Genomic DNA, 22891 nt, shown 5'->3' with positions numbered 1-22891 from the left:
AATTAGACCTGCTTTCTGATTTAGCTAAACTTTTTCCAGCCCAATGAAGCACCCCAACTTCTCTTTCAGGTAATTGTCAGCAACACAGCAGTAAATATCAACACAAAGCAGATTATTATTATAGATCATGCAGGGAGAACAAAGGGTGAAATATTTAACTGCAGCAGTGTTTGACTATATTCTGCACAGTGAGAAAACCCGAAGTCATTTTCAAGTCTACCATTTCTTACTTCTTTTCAGTTGGGTCAAGTTTCTAAACTTTCTAAATCTCCGTTTTCTGGCTAATGAAAAGAAAATAGGATTCTACCAAGTCTCCTATCTACCTACTCCAGGACCTCTGTGAGGATCAAATGAAATGAGGCACAGGAAAACACTTCATAGACATTTGCTTAAAGTGTAAAATATTTGCACCTGGCTATAAAGCAAGTCGTGTTCCTGGGCTGAAGAAACTGCAAGGAGGCTAGTCACTAGGGAGAGGAAGCTGGGCGTTGCTATGTGACATCATTACCCAGCACCCACAGTGACCATTTCTGGGCTGGGCTGGGCTGTGGGCCGCATTTTGTGCCATGGGTCTCAGCAACATTGGCTGTGATTTGGTGGGGTATTGCTCCAGGGTGGTGGCGGGGCCTGTGCCCCACTTGGGGGAAGCTGAGTGTTGCTTTGTCAGCGCCAGGTCTGAAATGTCGTTTCTTTGTAAATGGCCAGCATACATTACGACAGCTCCTGCATTGAGTGTCCACCCCCTGGTGGTCAGTGCATATCATAGCGACCAGTCAGACAGTTGGAAGACACTTAGAATATTAGCCTTTTATATATATAGATGCTTCTGCCTTCTATTATGTTCTGAGGAATACAGATTATCTCTTTATCTTTTTTTTTCCAGTTTTTGCTATATTAAACCATGATAAGTGAAGTAAACAGGAGCAGAACCAATTAAATTACAGGGGGGATTATTATATCCATTATTAAGCTTTAAGTTTCAATTCCTATTCTCTATTTTAAAAATTGACAAAAATATAATAGTTAAAAATGAGTCCTGCTAAGAATCACTGCTATTGACATTGGACTAACAAGCCCCTGAAATTTGATTTGTTAAATAAAAGTTGTGGATAGATTGTAAATTTTAGAGGAATACTTAAAGTCCATAATAATAAGGGGCATCTTAAGAAATTCCAATCTCTAAATTTTTCAATACAATGGTGAACTGCATTTTTTTTCTGGTGCTTTTTAAGTATTTGGACTACCATTTTTCAGATAACATATTCAAATATGGACACATAATGACTTCCTTGCATCTCTCTCAGATGTTGCAGTTGTTCTCATTGCTATGGTAGACATTCCTCCTTTGCCTGAGACCTCTATCTTGAAAACAAAGAAATCCATGTTAGAATCACATGTTCTTGATAGTCTCGAATTCTTCCAAGTTCAAATGTTCAAGACAAATTCTCTTCTGGCCAGAGTTTAAAAGGGAAATCATTGTCTTGTTTATTTTTGTCTTTGCAGGGCCTAGTATGTGCCAGGCACATAAATGCCTTTCAACACATGGATTGTGAAATAACAGAAAATGAAATAGGAGTAGTATTTTCTGAAATTGACTCATATAAAGAAGACTCTGAGAATGTCACAGACATCAATGTCAAATGTAATTGCAATTTGAAGGACACTATAAGGGACTGGGAAATATGTGTTAGTTCAAACTTCCTGGTAAATGTGAATTTTTTACTTTCCCCACACATTTATTTACCTAGTTGAGTGTACCAGTATGTGATCTGAATGAAATACAGCCAAGTGTCCTTGGATATGAATGTGATGATGTATTAAAAAAGAAAAAAAAAGAGTCAATTAACTTAGTAAGATAAGCATACTATGGTTCAAAGAAGAGTTTATTTGGAGTAACTCAGAATTTTAAACCTGACTCTCTGCTTACCTATCTACAGAGTCTTTTTTGTAAAGTGGAGCTGATAAAGAACTTATTTTTTGTAAGATTTTATTTATAAAACACTGTTGTGACGATTTGCACATGGTAGATGCTTTAACAATCATAGTTATAACTATAAACACAGTTATAATATTAAGAAAAAAAGACTTAACAGCAAAATTATTCAAGGCCTGAATATTTACATATATATTTACATATATAACAGAATATATTTGCCAGAATGATTATACTACAAACAATGATATCATGTGAATTTAGTCTTTTACAGTTTCCCCACACAAAACTCTTCACTAAAACATAAATAAATTGCAAGCATTGATTTTTATGGGGTAAACAACAAACATTTATTGAGTTCAATGGCTCTGCTGAGCTTGGGTAGATGGAGTTGGCCTTACTTGGCTAGGCTTACTAGTAGTCATGCAGCTGTAATCAGCTGATGAGTTGTTGGGGACTGATTGTTCTAGGATATTCACAATTGCAACCACTGCTCTAGTTCTATGTGGTCTCTCATGCTTCAGGAGAGTGTTATGAAGTTGTTGTCATGGTGGAGTCAGGGGTATAAACAAATAAGGACAAGCACTCAAGAATTCCTGAGGCCCAAGTTTGGAACTTGCATCTGATTCCTTGCCTTGCATTGTGTGTGCTAGAGCAAGTCACTGGTCTAGCCCATATTCAAAGGGTGAGGAAATAGACACCAATTCTTATTCAGAGGAATTAAGAGTCATATTGTAAGTTGATGGATATGGAAATTGTGAAGAATCGCAGCCATGGTTGCAATAAATCTGTCATACAAACTGAACTCAAATGTGTGCTCCCTTCTCACTTCATTAATTGTCAGGACTTCATAATGTCCTGGAAGTAGAAGGTTGAATTTCTGATTCTCGGAATCATTGGCTTTCGACAATAGAAAGGTGAAGCATGGGTAAAGTTGGCCCATGTCTTCCTATCACTGCTCCAACCATCCACACCCTTTATACAACAGCTTTGACAAACCCTTAGGCTCAGAGGTATACACCTTAGTATCTGGACCCTTAATGAGAGGAAATGCCCATGGAAGATATATTGCTTGAGTTAACTTATGCAGAAAACGCAAGGGCCTTAATTGGCTAAAGTGACATAGGAAATAATGGTATGGGTTCACATTAGACATGTTCTCTTGACCCCACATATTCCTCTCCCTTTGGAAAAGGACATAGGCATGGAACACCAAAGACAGGGGTCCCTGATAACTGAGTCTAAGAGTGGTATAATCTATCTATCTATCTATCTATCTATCTATCTATCTATCTATCTATCATCTATCTCTCTCTCTATCTATCTATCTATCATCTATCTATCTATCTATCTATCTATCTATCTATCTATCATCTATCTATAAAAGCCTACATGACCATTATGACCTGATGACCAGACGACCAGCCTATAGCTATGACATTCACTGACCACCAGGGGGCAGATGCTCAACACAGGAGCTGCCCCCTGGTGATCAGTGCACTCCCACAGCCAATCTCCCGTGGCTGGCCAACTTCCTGTGGTCCCTCCCCCCACCTGGCCTGCCTGATCGGCCCTGATCAGGACTGCGTGAGATGGTCTCTATCAGCCCCGATCACCTGCCAGGCCAAGGGACCCCACCCATGCATGAATTCATGCACCAGGCCTCTAGTTAATGATATGTCTGGATTCTAGCAGATTGTTTTATTCACATATCATATTGATGGAACCACATTTTAAAACATAATGACAGCACTCTGCTCCTTGAAGTTAGCAAAAAATAGATAAAAGAGTAGAAACTGATCGCCTCCCCAAGGATGTCTATAGGGCCATGTTGGAAAGACGTTTTCACTACACTTTCAAGGAATGAAATGCCATCAGAATTCTTTCTTTTTTCATTATTAACATATCATGTTGTTATACGTGATTGTCACACCAACATTGCTGACCATTTGGATATCAAAGTCTTTACCTTGATATATGCTTCCCATTGATGTGCAACAAATTATCACAAATTTAGCAGCTTAAAATAACACTAATTTATTAGCTTGAAGACACAATGTGGCTGGATTTGCTGCTCAATAACATTTGCTGTATATTTCTCTAACTACTTTGAAATTCTGGAGTGCTAGAAAGTTCTGTCTTTGTTTCCATTGTCTTCTTTTAAAACTGAATACATAAATAACGTCATCAAGCCTCATGATTTTAAATTTTAATGATTTTCAAGTACCTATAGAAACATCTACCCAACTGCCTACTGAACAGCTCCCACTTACTAGTAAATGTCTGACTGTTATCACACACTTACCACACCCTAACTAAAATCTTAATTTTTATCCACAAATCCTGCTCCTTTCTCAATCTTTTTCATGTCAGTTAATGAGGTTGCAATGCACCTAAGTGCTCAGGCCAAATATCTAAGGCCAGTATCTCACTGAATCCTTTCTTCTCAAGTTAAATCTACTCTATGTTTAAAATATATCTGTGACTGATGAATTTTTAACATTTACACAACTGCCACTTTAATCCAAACAAACATTATTCACCTCTTGACAAATTCTAAGTTCCTCCTAAATAATCTCCTTGCTCTTTTCCTCCCTTTTTCACACAGTATCCACTGTGGTCTTTTTAGAAGGTAAACCCTGCCACTCCCCTGGTGCTTTGCAATAACCATTGAAATCATTTTATCCCAAATAATTTATCCTAGAATAAAATCATTTAGAGAACAATTGAGATGTTTATGTACTGACACCCAAAATTATACTTTAAAAGTACCTTATATCATATTTTATCATGACATTGTCTAATGTTACATTTTCTTAGAACACAATAGGATATTAGCTATTGGCAGTCTACTATGTTTAGATAGCATTGGAAAATTACTGTGCATTTGCAAATTTGCTAGATATATTTTATAAAATGGGTATATTCACATTTTATTTCGCTTCAAAAATATACTATACATCATGATTTCTGTGTTAAATTCATCTTAGATTTTGTTGGTTGCTCATAAAATTTATTTATCACTTTGCTTTGAAATTGTATTAAAATAATATTTCTTATTATTTAAGGTGGGCCTTTTCTGAAGGACTACATAACCATTCAAAGTGTTGCGGCATCCTCCATTGTCACACTCTATTTTACAGACCTAGGTCGGCAGGTCAGATGGACTACAGTAAGTATCAGTTTAAAATGCAACGTAAATGCCCCCACATTATGATGTGAAATATTTGCTGATGTGAAATATTTCTGTCAAATAATTTATAGTGAAACAAAATATTGTACTGAATGGTGTGTTAAATTGTCCGTATTTACTATGAGCAGTGGCTAACATTCCATACAAGAATTGGAACAATGGAAGAAGGAACAATTGAAAGAAGGAAGATAAATTTCTTTTTATATGTTAGTCTATCCAGTGACTGATGGCCTCATTTCTGCTCCCTCTATGCCTTGTCAGTTTAAATGGTATTTATTCAGCTTTCTTTCTAGGAGTGGTGATAAAGAAGATCCTTTTTGACATTGGAAAGAAGGGAGATAAAATATTCAGTAGAAATGGTCTAACAGGGGACGGGCATTTTGGAAACTAAGAGTAAAGCAGTAAGACTTCTTTGGATGTTGTTTGGGCTCTACTTGGAGGAGAAGCTTTCAAAGTGGTAGTGATTATATCCAAGTCATTAAAAGAATGCAGACTACACTAAAAGACTTGGAGGACTCAGAAACAGAGAAAATACTTGACACCAGTTCACAAGTTGTGTGCTATTTATGAGTAATGGAATACATTCAGTAACAAGAAATACTATGTGATATTTAGAAACAGAGGCAATGAAATGTTTAATCTAATAAATACTTTTGACACTGATATACAAAGAATAATGAAATCATTATATTTTTCAGTTAAATAAAACTTATTTATATTGTTTAGACTTTAAAGATTTTTTCTGATTGTACTCTGTTAGATATCTGTGATGTGATTACACTTTTAATAATTTCTATTCAAAATGGCTTTCCCTTTTGCCAGCATTAGCAATCAAGTTTATCATCTATACTGCTTTGAGTTTTCCTTTTATCTAACAGCAATCAATTTTTAAATTATTACAAACAAGGTATTTTTTGCATTATTATTTAATTCTCAAAAAGGGAAATTCAAGTTTGTGTTCATTCATTAAAATACTGTCTCATTCTCTATTTTTCTAACAATTTCTCCTTTAACATATATAAACTTCCTGCATATTATATATGTTACATATACATTCACTTTTTTGTTACTTTAGTTTCCAAAGTTTTTTGAGCTTTTGCATATTAGTTTGATGCACTAAAAACTGAGTTTAGAATATTGAATCTTTATGAAGTGTATTATAATGTTTATAAAACAATCTATTGACAAAGGCATTGGGTAAGCAAAGGGTTTAATACTTAAATGTGGTATCCACAGATGTTTGCTAAAAGAGATTTTGAAAAGCAGATTTTTATCTGCAAAGGTTAAAATATTCAGTCTTTGTCTACATTTATGATGAAAAGGGAATTCTGTCTACAGAAGTTGTCGACAGAGTAAGTGGCATTAACTGTGAGTTCATTAGAAACCCCAGCTGCACCTTTGGATAAGCACTGAGGAGAAAAAGTGCTAAGGTGGAATTCTATGAAAATGCTACTAGAAAATTATAGCCTATCTGAGAGGATAGTCATTTAGGTGACAGAGAGAACTCTGGAAATAGACTAGATATTTTTAAATCAATCCTATCGTTCACATAACCTTTTCCTCCAAATGAGTCACTCCTATTAACTGCTAAAAATATGCACATTACCTCCGCTTTATATCAACTAAATTATAAATAAAAGAAATACTTTATCACACATAACATTCTTGCTTATTTATAAAATATTAACATGCACTCTTAGAATAGAAGCATTATCATAGTGAAGTTTTTTGTTTTGTTTTTGTTTTTTAGAAACAATCTCTTTAATTTAGCAAGGTCAATAATAACACAATATTTTTTAACAAGTAAGAGTGTGTTGTCACAGGATTATTGAGAAAATTACACTTATTGAAAGACTTAGGAGAACAGGTTAATATTATAAACTCCACTATATAAATGCTAATAACTAGACTAGACTAAAGATCTTACAGTTTTCATCATTCTACATTCATTCATATTGCTCTATGCAATTTGTTGCATAGATTCATGTATATACCAGCAATACCAGATACAGAATTTGTCCATGCCCACAGAGGACTCCTACATGTCACTCAATGTATGTTCACACACTCTCTTCCCTACCCCGAGCAACCACCAATCTGCATCTCTATATTTTTGTCATGTGGTGAAAGCTATATAAACAGAATCAGTTTTTTGAGATTGATGTTTATTTTTCTAGAAGTATATACCTTTGGGATCCATCTGGTTGTTTTAACTATCAATACTCAGCTCTTTTTTATTTAATAGTATTCAGTTGTATGGATGTAACAGAGTTTGTTTAACCATTCAGACATTGACAGACATTTGGGTGGTTTTCAGTATTTTGCTATTACAAATATAGGTATTATATTTCAGTGTATAAAGGTATTTCTGTAAACATTAGTTTTTATTATCTGGGACACAGTGTTGAGTTTCAAGAGTACTTTTTCTATTCTAGATACAAATTCTCTATCTGACATGTGGTTTATGAATATTTTCTCTCACTTTTTAACTTGTCTTTTCATCATGTTAACAAAATTTTGTTGTTACGCAAAATGTTTTCAACTTTAATGCATTCTAATTTATTAATGTTTTTTCTTAAGGATCTTGCCTTCCTTGTCATATATAAAAATGTTGCCTAGTGCTGAATCTGGCAGTTTTGCTCCTATATTTTCTTCCAGTAGTTTAATAGCTTTATATTTTACATTTTAATCATAGTTTCTTTTTATCATAAAGGATTACCTATTTTTTATTGCCAAAGTTAACATTTTCTTTTAATTTGCCTCATGTGTTTCATAATATATTTTCTGTTTTGTTTTTTCCTTGCCCAATTTTGGATTTATTCTGGTACTTTTTTTTCTTTTAGACTCCCTATTATTTTGGTAGTTATAGCTTCTTTTTTAGTAACTCTAGTGGTTACCCACATCATTACAATAAGAATCTTAAAATATTAAATAATAATATAATTTGCTTGATATAAGTTTACTAATGGGAAGAGACTTCATAGATAGTTGAACGACTTGAGCTCCTCCTGGCTTATGTCCTATTGTTGTGTTTTTCTAATTTTTATATTATTTAAAGCAACATTATATGGCCAAATTTTATTTAGATTTATCTTTTTATGACATTTTAGTTCTTCTTAATGGTGAGCTTACATGTAGAAAAATTATTCTTCCTGAATAACATCTTTAGTGTTTATTGTAGTTCTGCCACTAATGAATTCTCTCAATTCTTGTTCATGTTAAAATGTGTTAATTTAACTTTTATTCTTGAAGAATATTTTTGTAGAAAATAACCCCATATTGGCAGTAATATTTGTCTTTATTCACAAAACTTCATTATTTTGATTTTTTGATGTCCATTGTTTCTGTTAAAAAGTCTACTATATGTCTCTGAAATTAATGTGTCTGACTTTATAATTTCCTTTTGATTGATTATCAGTAGTTAGACTATGGTGCTCACAGTTATGTTTATGTTTCTATTTATCTACTTTGGTTTTAGAGTGTAATCCTGAGTCTATGGTTTTGCATATATATTTAACCTAAAAAATAGTTAGGATATTCTTTTTATCTTTTGATTCTTTATTATTCTCTTTGTAATCTCCTTCTGGGGTTCATCTTACATTTCAATATAGCTTGTTTCATAGTTTTCAAATATCTGCTAAAATTCTCAACTTTCTCTTTTATTTCTTTTTTAAAAAATATATTTTTATTGATGTCAGAGAGGAGGGGAGAGGGAGAGAGAGATAGAAATATCAATGATGACAGAGAATCATTGACAGGCTGTCTCTTGCAGACCCCCTAATGGGGATCATGCCAGCAACCTGGGCATATGTTCTTGAACAGAATTGAATCTAGGACCCTTCAGTCCACAGGCCAATGCTCTATACACTGAGCTTAATCGTCTAGGACTGTCTTTTGTTTCTTTAAACATATAAAAGACAAGTTTCTTTTTCTTAGTATATCTCTGATAATTCTGTTAGGTGAATCTTCAGTTCATCTATTTTGAATTTCTGCTCTTTCTCTTGGTTTTGGTCACAATACCTACACTTCTTGTATAACTGCATATTTCAGCCTTAGTGAAGAAAAATTTGCAAAAAAAATATTAAAGATAGCATGAGGCTGAGAGTAATGTTATCTTCTTTCAAAGGTAACTTATCATCCTACAGATGGACCAACGGCACTATTGGGTCCAGGTCATTTTAACCCAATCAGTGATTCCAGCTGAGCTTCCGTCCCTGCAAAGATAGATCTATTTCAGATTTATCTTCACTCCTATGTATGCCCCTCCCCAACATTATGTAGATTATATAAGGCCACCTCTACCTTTAAAAGATAACAAGCAACAGTTTTAAATCCTTGCATTCTCAGATACCTTCAAAAGATTTGGTGCTCTTATCAGACTGTGATTAGGCTTCAAGTCCCAGGTCAATCACTACACTAAAGCTCTGTTTAAAGAGTCTTTTAACTTTCTCATTTTTTGATGAGTTAGTAACTCTTTGAAGCCTAAAAAATATTTTTCTCACTGATCTCATTGGAATGCTTTGTTTGAATAGCCTTGAATAAAAGTCTGCATTATATGTTATTCATATAGTGGTTCAATTAAACGCACAAACAAAAACCTTCTTCTAATATCACAGTAGCTTCAATAGTACTCATTGAATGCAATGTGATATTACTATTGGGAAATGCTCTCATAATTTTAGTTTGTAGGTCTATCTTCAGAAGATTAAAGTTGGCATTACTTTATTTTCAACACCTGCAATTCATTTTGTTCTCCACTATAAATTTCCAATTTTAGAAAATAAGTAAATCCAGCAGCTAATAATTAAAAAGTTTTTTTCAAGAGAGAATGAAATGTATTAAGCACAGCTTAAACATAGGGATTCTGTTATTGCCTACTTCCTTTTTCAACTTAGACACATAGCAACTTGAATGTTCCATAGAAGTTCCAAGAAATCACAATTATCTACTTTTCCCAGTAGAAGTAGTGAATTTAATGTTTAAAGCAAGACATTAGTCTAAGACACATAACTTTCATAATGGAGAAACGTGGATGTAATTCGATATTGGAAATAAATTGAAATTTACAAGTGAAGATCTTCAGAGAAAAAAGCAAGTGCATCTGCTTTTTCTGATTATAGAAACTCTATTAAATTTTTGAATTATACTAGAGTTTCTAGGCCTTGTAAATTTGTCTGACTTGTGTGGACTAATACCTGGTATATTTGCTTATTATTTTGGTTTTGGTTTTTCTCCTTTTTTAGAGGAAGAACAATTTCTTTTTCAGAATGCTATCATTAATATTTGTCTATATAGCCCTTCTTTTTATTTATTCTGAAACCATTTTCTGATTACATTTCATGTTTATTAAAGCATATCTTCTCTCTTTTATTTGCGCCAAATAGACTTTTTCTTGAAAGATGCATTGTCCAAATGTTAGTTCTGGTCATTTCCAAGTGCTTTATTCTTGAGTACTGTTTTAACCCCATGTTTTAGCGTGAACAATACTTTTGATAGAATATCAGGCCTTCTAGAACATATTATTATAAGCTAGCTGTCTCTCTCAATTTATTTTTAGGAGAAGATGGAGAGAGGATTGAAGTTTAATTTCCTCTGATCTAAAAAAACTTCACGTTTGTGATGGCATTTTGATTAACCTAATAGAGAGTGGTGTTTGGTCCAGGTTGACTGTTGTTCACAACATTTTTCATATCTGATGTATTAGCAAGAGCATTTGCTCAAAATTGTTTTGATTAGATGGTGTTGAAATAAATATTTTAAACTTTTCCTTGTAATAAACAATCACTTTCCTCATTATTTTAGAGTATTAACTAGACTAGACTCTATTTAGTAGACATTCAAAAGTGGTAAATATTTTTCTTCATATCTGAATAACCAGGCATGTTGCATGCCATAAAGTAATATTGTCTTTCAGTAAAAAGGTTGCTTTTATACTGAACTCTTTAGATGTTGCATCATTTTACATTTTTTATTTATTGACTTTAGATATAGATAGATATAGGTAGAGAGAAACATCAAGTTGTTGTTTCACTTATTCATGCATTCTTTGCTTGATGCTCACATGTACCCTGACTATGGATTGAACCCACAACCTTGGTGTATCAGGACTATGCTATAACCAACCGAGCTATCTTGCTAGGGCCCTTAGATGTTACATTGTTTTTACCCTCATGTACAAGTCTTCTTTGTCTTCTGAGATGATAAATATTGTTTAAAGGAACAATTATAACTAGAAACACCAACATATATAAATAGCTATTTATATGTGTATGCATATATACATATAATTACATATATGTATGTGCATATATAACATATATATCATATATTATAACCATATAACTATACAAAATATTCACCAACTACTGATAAAAAAATACAAGTTGTACTTAATGTTCACAGTTGCATATTTGAGAAACACATGCACTAGTTTTCTTTCTTGGAAATTAATAAAAATTGGCAAAGACAAGGTAGGAATGGCAGTCAAATTTATCATTGCCATGTGTGTCTCCTTCCCCCTCCCCATGAATGCATGCAGGTAAATTACTTTCCCTTCTTTGAAAATTCCAGGGAGTAACTTTAACCTGGCTTTAACATAGAAACCAAACCGAATAATGGACAGTTACTGGATTGAAAAAACTATCAGAAAGCAGTCAGCTGCATAATTTTTTGCAGTAATATGGTGTGGTTTTTAATAATATTTTCAAATCTTCAGATTGTCTCTCCATAGATGAGATATTTGTCACCACATATACAGTTGTCCTCAGCTCCAGAATCAGAGAGAAACCCTTTAAATTACCCATTCAGACTCAGAATTAAAGTCTAAAACTTTCAAAAGAGAGAACTGTATTATATAAATTTGAATCAGGGTGGAATCAATTGAGTTCAACATTACATTGTCATAAAAAGACTAAAAAAAAAAAAAAGATAAGACAGGAAGGCACAGTAGCCTATACCATTCAGTGACAGGGACAGTTCCCATAGAAAATGGAGTATGTATGTGTCTGGGAGACATGAAGAAATGTATTTATAACAGTTTGGTTATTTAAACAAAAACTCCCTGCACTATTTATGAAGAAATCATTACATTAGGTTTAATATTTATTTTTATTTTAAATTTACTATGTATATTTGTCCTCTTTATTTCTTGGCTATTTCTTCCAAGGGAGAATTCTTGTTATTTGCATCACCAACTCATGCAGTAGGCTAAATCTGTAGATATACCTATGGACAGAGCAAACCTTAATAACATCTATAAACATTTATTGTTTATTCTAAATTACTTTCTTATTTTCAGGTATAATAACTAAACCTTAATAAAATCTATAAAAATGTGTTCTTTAATCGAAATCACCTTTTTACTTTCAGGTATTTTTGGCTGAATACACAGGACCCCTGTTACTATATCTCCTCTTTTATTTGAGGATCCCATTTATATATGATGTGAAAGAGAGCTCTAGAAGGTCCCGCCACCTAGTGGTACAGTAAGTAATACATATGGCACATATAAATTAAAGCATTGAACAAGGATACAGATATTATGTTAATAAGTGTTGTTTGTACAATCAATTACCATGCATTCAATTTTAGGGAAATATATTTAGGCAACCATGAATAATGTTTACATACCAACTTGCAAATTTATAAGCAAGGAATTCAATATAATTTAAAATAGAGGTAATTTAAGTTATTAATACTTACACTTAGCAAGAGAAATCTGGAAATTTAGAAATATCAAAAAAGCTTAAAATTATAAAGTGGAAAGGCCTTGTATAGAGCATAAAATATAAAATATTTCTCTAAAAATATGGACAACATTGCATAGGAAATACATGATTACCTAAGTCATAAACAGGGGGGGAGGGAGGATTTTTTACAAGTTTCCTTTAGTAAGTAAAAATCCAAAGTAAAATTTTACTTTAAAATAAGACATACAGGAAAAAAAAAGAATAGCACAGTCATAAAAACAAAATAAGCAGAACATACAACTATGGCATTTTGTGGAAATAATTAGCCTCTCTCTCTCTCTCTCTCTCTCTCTTTCTCCATACCAAATTAAAGAGAAATATTGTTCAAGATACTACACTGAGATGTAAAAATGTAGGATTAGCAATTTAACACAAAGAACCTGATTAAATGAAAGCATTCTAAGTGAGTTAAGCAGATTTTAGGTCTTAGGGATACTGGAAGACAGAGAATGACTTGACTGTAAATTTGTCATCTCAAATCAAGCTTTTCCTTCCCTTAATGTCTGTACTCCAGCCGCACTGACCTCCCTCCTTGTCCTTATACCTCCCATGTCCCCCTTCACACCGGGCATTTACACATGCCATCCCTATTCCTCCATCCACATCTCCTCCCTCTTCCTTATCTCTCACTCAAACTTCAAATAGAAGCTCAATATTTCTTACTCAGGGTAGCCATTGCGATTCCTTCCATGACAAATATGCTACTAAAGCGCTTTTCTTTTATACATTTTTACTTTAAAATTATATATTCGTGATCATTTGTCTTTCCCTCTATAGAGTTAAAGTTTTGTCATGATATACTTTGATGTTCCATCTATCTTCACTGCTTAACACATTGTCTGATTTACAGGGAATATACAATAAAAATATTTTGAATGGTGAGGTAGATAAACATATTATATACATATTTATTTTACAATGCACTCTTTTAGAGTATAAAAGAGAAAAACCTGACATTGATGGGAGCTCTGAGGTAACTTTTCTAAGAAAGTTGCATTTGAACTTTTTCTTTGTTTTCTGGAAAGATGGTCAGGTCAGTATAGAACAGATTGCTCAGGGGCCTTTGGACAATAACATATGTCTTTCTTTTTGTTAAGTGAAGAGAATAACCAATTCATTTGGAAAGATTATGGGGTGAAGAGTTCATAAGGAGAATGGAATTACACTCAGTTTTTAGACCAAAGATATAACATGTACCAGATTTATAGCACAGCATGGAAAAGGGACACCCCCTCACCCCTGCCTGGTAGTCTCAAAGCAATTGGATGACTGTTGGTTACTATTCTTAAACACAAACACATCATATTTTATAACCTCTCAATAATAAATGTATTTTTGCAATGTAGTTCAAAATAGCAAATATGTTGACTTTATATGAAATCATTCCAGAGCATAAACACACAAATACACAAACTACTTCAGAAATTTAAGTGTCTAGTAGAGCTCTATAAAATAATCACAAGGCTCCTAAGGCAAACAAATTTCTGAATGGATGATATACTTTCTTATGGTTAAAAAGATCAAATTTCAAATGCTATATTCATTTGCCACATACTCTAATGTTAATTCTCCCAAAACACATTGAATCAAATCACAGTCAAAGTATTTTTCAGGTAGGTTTAGATTTATATGTGACTCAATAGCCACACAATTCTTAGAAGCCTCTACACACTATGGCTAAGGCCAAATTACTTGCAGGATCTTTCTTTCCATCTGCACTGAAGGGTGGTCCACAGCTTGATGTAACGGTTATTCTTCAATTCAATCAGTAGTACTTAAGATAGAGGCTACATACTCAAAATTACCAGGGCCCCTCCCACCAGAGGGATTGAGTAAACCAGCTACACTGTGGCTAAGACCACACCTCCTTACAGCTTCTTGCTGCATCATCAGGAATGGAAAAAGATACCAGAGAACCCTTTCTGCACTCAGCATTCATAGTTTGATTATCTGCCTTAAATGCAAGAGGACACATTAGATATTTAGATACATTAGCCCTGTTTAGTTCACCCACCTCATTAACTCTGTATTTTCAGATCATCCCTCAGACACACCACCATGTACGTAGAATTTCTCCTTAACTAACCCCATACTAAATTTCATGTACACTCTCCATGTCAATAAACTCTACTGTCCTCTATTTGTTACCTTCTCTAAGTCCTCCCCAACTCTGGGAATTCTTCCACTGTGACCCGAAAATTCAAAGTCCATTATTAGCAAAATCTCTTCTCTCTTCAGCATTTGTCTGATTATTGCTTTCATATTCTTCCTCAAGAATACCTGATACACTGCCTCCCTTGGTGCTCTGTAAAAGTTGAGACTTTGTAGATAAAATAAACAAACACAAGTTGCATTGGCTCCATAGAAAATGAAATTCAAACTTAATTTATGGCACTTGCTAAAGGACAACCAGACAATGAAAAAGTTACTCTGAATATTATAAAATGTCATATGCATTCTAAGTAGGTTTTGGATATTTTTAAAACTTGTAAATTATCTGCTTCAATTTAGAGTCATTTTGATATGAGCACATTTGCAATTATTATATTCCGGAGCAGGTGTGAATATATAGCCTATGATGAGTATATAATATATTTCTAGTGTCATCAGAAGTAAATTTATAGAGTGTTTTAACAGTACTTTCATTTTAAATAAGTTTTTAAATTTCTAGAATAAAAGTATTAAAAACACCTGCCTGTGTTTTGATTACTGGAAATACTATTTCCTAATATAGAATATCAGAGTGAAATAAAAAAGAAATGCATAAGGAAAGCCATATTTTTAGAAGGGAATTTAATGTGTTCATGTTTTTGTTTTTGTTTCTAGCTTGGCCTGCTTCTGTCATTGTATACACTATATTCGGTATCTTTTGGAAACCTTATTTGTTCATAAAGTTTCTGCAGGGCATACACCTTTGAAAAATTTGATAAAGGTCAGGATTAATATGTTTTACAATTGTAATTATTATTGAGGTATTTTGTGTATTGAACTATTTGCAAAATAATTCAAACATGTTTATTTTCCTCAAGTCTAGGGTTTTTGTTGTTGTGGTTTTTTTTGTTTTGTTTTTTTTGTTTGTTTTTGTCTATTCAACTTATCAGCATATCTTAAACAATCTATTCTGAAATGCCATCCCTTGAAGATGCCTTCATCCAGTAACAGTACATAGAAACCTTTTATTTTGGAAATACTTAGCATCAAATTCAGATTCTTTGAAGAGAAAGAATCTCATATATGAACCCTCCTATAAATATTAAAATAACAATACTGAACCCATTTTTATGATGTTTTTGTTCTTCAAATAAAAGGTAAATGCAAGAGCTATTAACTGTTAAATAACTATCAAGAAAATAGGAAAATTTCTGAAACATTGATATGGAAATATACATTAGATAACATGCCACAATTCAAATGTCCAATTCAAATTTACTTTCCAATTCAAAATTTACTTTCAAAATATATCCTTACTAAAATCTTTTTTTCCCCTCCAAATATCTGTTTTCTAAAAATTTGAACAAGGCAGCCATTTCATTGTTGTCATTTTAAAGAAATACTGAATTCTATAATTCTTAGAAACCTCAGAAATCATTTAGACTAGCTTCTCTTTTGACAGAAGGTATTAAAATGTATTATACAGGGCAAGATCGGTGTTATAGCCTAGGACTTCTAAAATTAGCCGATTGCCCTTTCTAATCAATCAACATATATTACTACTAATGGTTCAAAAATTCATTCTTTTGTTCATTTACATTTGGGAAATGATTATTGATATATCTTATCTAATATATAATTTATTATTTTATTACTTCATATTTCTTCCTGGATGGACAAAATTATTCTTGCAAAATATACTTACATTTACTCTATATCATGAATACCCATTTATATTAATAAGGGTTGAGCAAAGAAATGCATTACTTGAATGATATTAAATAGGTACTTTTAAAATGTTAATTTACTGGGTGAAGAAGCATTTCATTTATCCAACTTAGAAAATGTATACCATTTTTCATGTAAATCTATTGTAGTGTGACATATAAATGTATGGAATGGTTTAAAATGATGGGATACATACTATACACACACACACACACACACACACACACACACACACACACATTCTAAATCTTATCTTGTGTTATTTGTAGGGCTGTGCCTTTTATTGGGGATTCACTTCCTGGATTGCCTACTACATTAATCACCCACGGTATACACCACCATGTATGTAGAATTTCTCCTTAACTATCCCCATACTAAATTTCATGTATACACACTCACTAAAACTAAAAGAAAGAAGTGGAATTGTTAAAACAAATGGTGAGCTTATCAGATAATTATACGTTTTAGTACTTTTGTATATTCCAACTTCCCCACCATGAACATTGGGACATTGTATTAAGTTCCATTTTAAATGTTTTTAGATTGCAAAGGTATCATTCCAAAAAGTCAATTATATAACCCTTAATACTTTTGATTAGAGGGTAGTGATATCCAATGAACCTTACCTGAATTATGTGTGTAATGTAACAATCCAAAATATGAGTCTTTACCTAACATCTTCTCCTCTTTTCTAGCATTTGGAAACAGGCAAGTCACAGTATCAGCTATTAATTTTCTGGTAAGTATGTATGTATTATTATTATTATTATTATTATTAGCTAGTCATGCTCCAATTGTGATATTATTAAAATGCAAAACAGAATATATTTGAGTATTTGTCTATTAGATAATGTGACCTATTTTTATATAAAGTGCCTAATGGTATTAAATGAAGTATTTAATATGACTTTCCATTATTAAGTCATTAATTCTCTAAATCTTTTAATCAAAATGTTCTACTCATCTATGAAGGATAATTAGAATTATTTTGAGGATAGTAAGATTGGAAAAAAAATTATATTCAGTAATTCTTATTGTCTGCAAATTTACCAACTTATATTTAAGAGCAAAAAGTTTTATAAGTTTAACATATGAACATCCAAAACCATTTTAGCATAATTGTTAAAACATAATTATGAAAACATTGTCAGCTTTTTTTTTAAATGAAACATGGAAAATTTCCTAATTGTTCTCAGTTTAGTGCTTTAGATCATTCTATTTAACTTACCAAGTGATAAACCTGGTAAGTCTAGTACCATTTGGCACCGTACATAATTTTTACAATATATTATTGACTATATTCCCTATGCTATATTTTACATCCATGTGAGCTTTTGTACCCCCTCTCCTTTTATTGAATTTATTGGAGTGACACTGGTTAACAAAATTATACAGGTTTCAAGTACACAATTCTAAAGCATATCATTTGTACGCTGTATTGTGTGTTCACCACCCCAACTCAAGTTTCCATCCATCACCATTTATCCCCCATACACTTTTCCACTTCCATCTACCTTCCCTCCTCTCAGCTCTCATCATGAAGTAATTCATGTTGATGCTTTTATTGCTAACCTATGCTGTACCAAGTCTAATGCTCTCTGTGGAGTAACTACTTAGTAAATTTGAGCAAATGGAAGAATGAATTAATTGATAAACAAAACAAAAAGCACATATTTGATCTCTATTTAGATGTGTTTTTATATCACATCTGATTGTTTCTCTCATCCTCATCTTCCTTATGATTTCATTTTTTTATTTTTTGTAATTTCTTTACTATTATTTATTCCTGTGTAAATATTTACACTCGTCCCATTTTCTTGATTTCTTCCCTTTCTCCAACAAAGTATGACTATGAATCCATGGCTCTAGTATAAAATAATTTTTTAAAAGTTATAGCTTTTTCAAAAATTCATGTCATTATTGTTATAGTATTTTTCTTAAAAAGTTCAACAAAATAAGTCAGACATGAAAAAGTCAAGAAGCATTTTACTTCACTCAATGTGGTATATAAAACTGAAAGCAACAAGTAAAAACACACAAGAAAAAACAAACAAACAAAAGTTCATAGACACACACAACAGTATCGTGATTACCAAAGGGAACGGGGTGAGGGTAATAAAGAATAAATGGGGTCAAGTATGTGGTGACAGAAGACTTGACTTTGGGTGGTGAGCACACAATGCAATACACAGATGTTGTGTCATAGAACTGTACACTTGAAACCTGTCATTTTATTAACCAATGTCAGTCCAATGAATTTAATTTTAAAAGTTAAAAGGAGACATATTTTAAAACAAGTAAAATTCTAGTAGTTTGCATTATACATCCCCCCACCAAAGACTTTAAAAAATTCTAATTTCTTAAGTTACTAATGCTTCTTTTTCACACATGCCTTTGTTAATCAATATTCTTTTATATATTTCCCATGTAAAAATTAATAATATAATAATAAATAGAAGAATTAGGCAAAGAGTGAACTTTTAACACAGTTGCTATCTTCTAAAGGCCAAGATGCCAAACTAAATAAATATTGATACAGAGAAGCATAGATTATGTCCAATACAGATGTACTGATAACTTTAACTCCACATTTCTAGCACATAACAAGCATTATCTGTTTCAATCATAGACTTAAAATAAGACAAAAAAGAATAACCTCTGTTTTTAATTATATGTAGCTTTGAGGGTATGGGAAAACCTTAATTAAAAGTCAAAATTTTGAACGTAATTGTATTTCATTGCAAATAGAAATTTAGAAATTATACAAAAGGTCCATTGTGACTCTTAAAATTGTCAATCGTGATGACAAATTATAAAGACCTTCTAGATCTGGGATTTCTTAATCATTATCAATGTAGAGGAGACCCTTAATTTTCATAAATAAAATATGGTATTACGAAAAGAGTTTTATGAAACTGATTCTAATATTCTAATAGAGGATGTAACAACTAATGAATTGATCTAACAACTAATGAATACGTGTATAATCAACATCTTATAGTTCAAGGTTCATCTTATAGTTTTTTTTTCATTTATAATAACCAAATCCAAAAGTGTGAACCTTTAAGATTTATCACAAAGAACATATGTGCAAATAATTGGAAAGAATAAGTAACCTGTTTTTAAGCCCAATGAATTGTAAATTATTTTATATTAAAAACATCAGTATATAGGAGAATCAATTGTTATATATAAGGAACCAAGGGGAAATTCCTGGGTCAGTCTTCCATAATTTAAAATTCAGGCAGACAAAATGGTTATCTTAATTGCAAGTGCTAACTTTCTGCTAATAAAATGTTATGTTTGCAAAATTTCCTATTCTTCATTTACTGATCTCTGTACTCTCAACACAAGGGTGAAGGGGACACCATTCATTTAAAGTTGGTTTTACTCAGCAATTACTGAGAAGAAGAAAAAAAAAAAACAGCAACAGTTTCACAAGGATGATATAGATAGTGCCATGCCATGGGCTTTAAAGGGAGTGAGGCTTTCCATTTCAGTCTGGGGGTGGGATGGAGAAGAAAGCTTTCCAGAGACTGTACATACACAGTGGGCCTGAAAGGATGCACTGGATCATCCTCCCAAAATGAAATGGTATACAAATTTTAAATAATGCAAAATTACATTCTTACAGCCAACCATAGTTAACAGTTCAGTCAACATTCATAGAAATGTAAATGTAGTCCATAAACTAAAATCAAAGTAAACTTTAGAGCCCTTGTTAAATGAGAAAATTCAGTGTTAAGTAACAACAAATATCCCTGTGTTTTCTCATCACTTCTAAGTGACACCAGATGCACTAAAAGCACTTTGAGGAAACACGTGTGGGGTGATTTGGTGCATATCTCTTGTACAAAGGACATCTCATTTCCTTCGAAAATAATAAATGAACTCCAGAAAGAGTGCACCTCTCAACGTTGCAGAGAACAAACTGCGTTTTGTTGTACCTGGCATTTAATCCAACTACCAGACCCAATGGGCATGAGTTTATCTAAACTGAGATGAGTGATAACTAAACATTTCAACCTCAGACTTGAGTGTTTTGGTGTAACATATAAAATGCACTCAGGTGGGACCTTAACTGAAGTATTCTGTCCCTGCCCTTGGTTTATGTTTAGTACTTTGTTAGAAAGTTTCCTTTTCTTTAAAAAAAAAAGAGAGAAAAGAAAAAAATAGATAACTACACAAAAACCACACTCCATGAAGTACCTCTGCCTTTCAGTAAAAAATATAGAGAGTTGGAAGGAATACTATTCCCACTTTTATAATAAAAAAACTGACCTAACTGCCAAAAAAAAAAAAAATAGACAGATTATCACCCGGTAAGAAGATGATATATTAGAACACAGCTAAATATGATTGTAGTTAATTCTTAATTACTCATATGTGAATCATCCATTTTGTGAACTAACCATTAAGAATTATAATTTTCTTTTTGTGCTTACTCTGTTTTTTTTTTCTATTGCTATTCTGAGGTTTCTAATATACTAAACAGAATATATTGTAAGCACAAAAAATAAAACCCCTTTTCAATGGATTCCTAATGCATTCAAAAGTTAAATAGTAATAATACCTTGTGGAAAATCTTTTATTTTGATGAGTTTTGTCATGTTTACACAATATTATGAGAACTATATCATTACCTTCTCCCTTTGTGTTAATTCTTTCAATATAACCTTTTCCTTCACATGTGTCTGCTATTACAAAATCTACAAGGAAAAAAGTCAAACAAATAGAATCAAATACAGTATTGGCAAATTTATAAAGACATCAGAATATCTTCCCTACAACTTTTACTGGTAGATGTTACTTTGTTTTTCTGCTGAATATTCTGTGAATATTGTGGACACACTGTAATCCAGCCTCTTCATATTTCTATGACCCCTTTTCATCCTCTAAACCCAACTCCACTCACCAAACAACAAATAAAAGCACCAAATTCACAACTGCAAAACAAAACAAGTTTTATAATTTTTAAGATTTTGTTATGATATAACTAACAATTCTGTTTTCTTTAACTACGCTTCCTCTCAACTTTATTCTTACTCCCCAGAAGCAATGTTGTTCTGTTGATTCTTTGTACATTAAACATTTCACCAGAAAAATAAATGTTTCTTTCCTTACTGTCTCTTCAAAAATGTAGGCTATGGGAGGAGTAGTTAATAACATACAGGTTTGTAAAGTACAGAACTAACTCCTATCCCTGGTTTGCCTCTGTCTTCAGTCTCATCATTAGTTATCCACTCACTTAGGTTAAGTTTTTTATTAAAATGCAAATATTCTCAGAGAGTAATAAATAATACTCTCATCAAGTAGTCATACCTTCTCCTGTAACATTTAGCTGGGAAGGACATTGGACATAGGACAGATTTTTTTATTAAAGGAACAATGTATCATCGCTTTTAATTATAGTAGGGGAGAGTGTGGCCTGGTTGTGGAAAGCACAGAAAGGCTAGGAAACTGCTTATGAATATTTGGTGTTTGTGGATGAGATGAGAGAGAGAGAAGTAAAGTATGCCAATGTTAAGTGCTTTTATTCTCAGCCCTCTCTTTAAATTTGGTTGTGACAATTTTTCTGGTAACTATTATTAATAAAAGTTTACATTTACTTTTTATTAAAGACAAAAAAATCCAAGACTGTTGTTTCCCAACATTTGTCAGTTTAGTTTCCTCTCAAATCCTGAGGGAGATAATATAAACAATAACATGCATAGGAATTAAATGTTATACCTAATTTGGTTGGAGTTCCTGTTTCTTATATAATTTTTTATAAAACTAGTTTTAAGAAATTAATTATGTATAACTAATTTAAGTATTATATTTTTATTTTATTATAATTGGTTATAATTATACTTGGTTTTTCAGCTAAAACTGAGTTACTCCTAACTAAACTCATTATCTCAATTAAAATCAGCAGCTATTATAACCATAAAAAATAATTTTTGCTAGAACAGATATCAAAACCAATGTAAAAATAATTCCTGAAAAAAATAATTATCTTAAGTGTATTTTAGTAATAATTAACTACAGAGTTAGCATATATAAGGTATCTCTTTTAATTTTTTAAAAAATGTGTTGTATGATGACATTCTTATACTATATTCTTATGCTGGGTGTGCACATTCTTGTGTTACACAA

General features: G+C 32.3%; 1 protein-coding gene across 1 annotated transcript in view; it reads left to right on the top strand.

The window, feature by feature from the left end:
* Window positions 1-22891, top strand: part of TECRL (trans-2,3-enoyl-CoA reductase-like) — an 86395-nt gene that overhangs the window by 51184 nt on the left and 12320 nt on the right. The window contains exons 4-8 of the mRNA XM_005868885.2: window positions 5002-5105; window positions 12495-12610; window positions 15701-15806; window positions 17023-17095; window positions 17449-17492. Coding sequence (XP_005868947.1) covers window positions 5002-5105; window positions 12495-12610; window positions 15701-15806; window positions 17023-17095; window positions 17449-17492 — 443 coding nt within the window. The remainder of the gene's footprint in view (window positions 1-5001; window positions 5106-12494; window positions 12611-15700; window positions 15807-17022; window positions 17096-17448; window positions 17493-22891) is intronic.

This window comes from Myotis brandtii, unplaced genomic scaffold (assembly GCF_000412655.1).
Source record: "Myotis brandtii unplaced genomic scaffold, ASM41265v1 scaffold28, whole genome shotgun sequence".
NCBI lineage: Eukaryota > Metazoa > Chordata > Mammalia > Chiroptera > Vespertilionidae > Myotis > Myotis brandtii.
The sequence above is the reverse complement of the archived record's forward strand: the minus strand, read 5'-3'. Positions and strand labels throughout refer to the sequence as shown.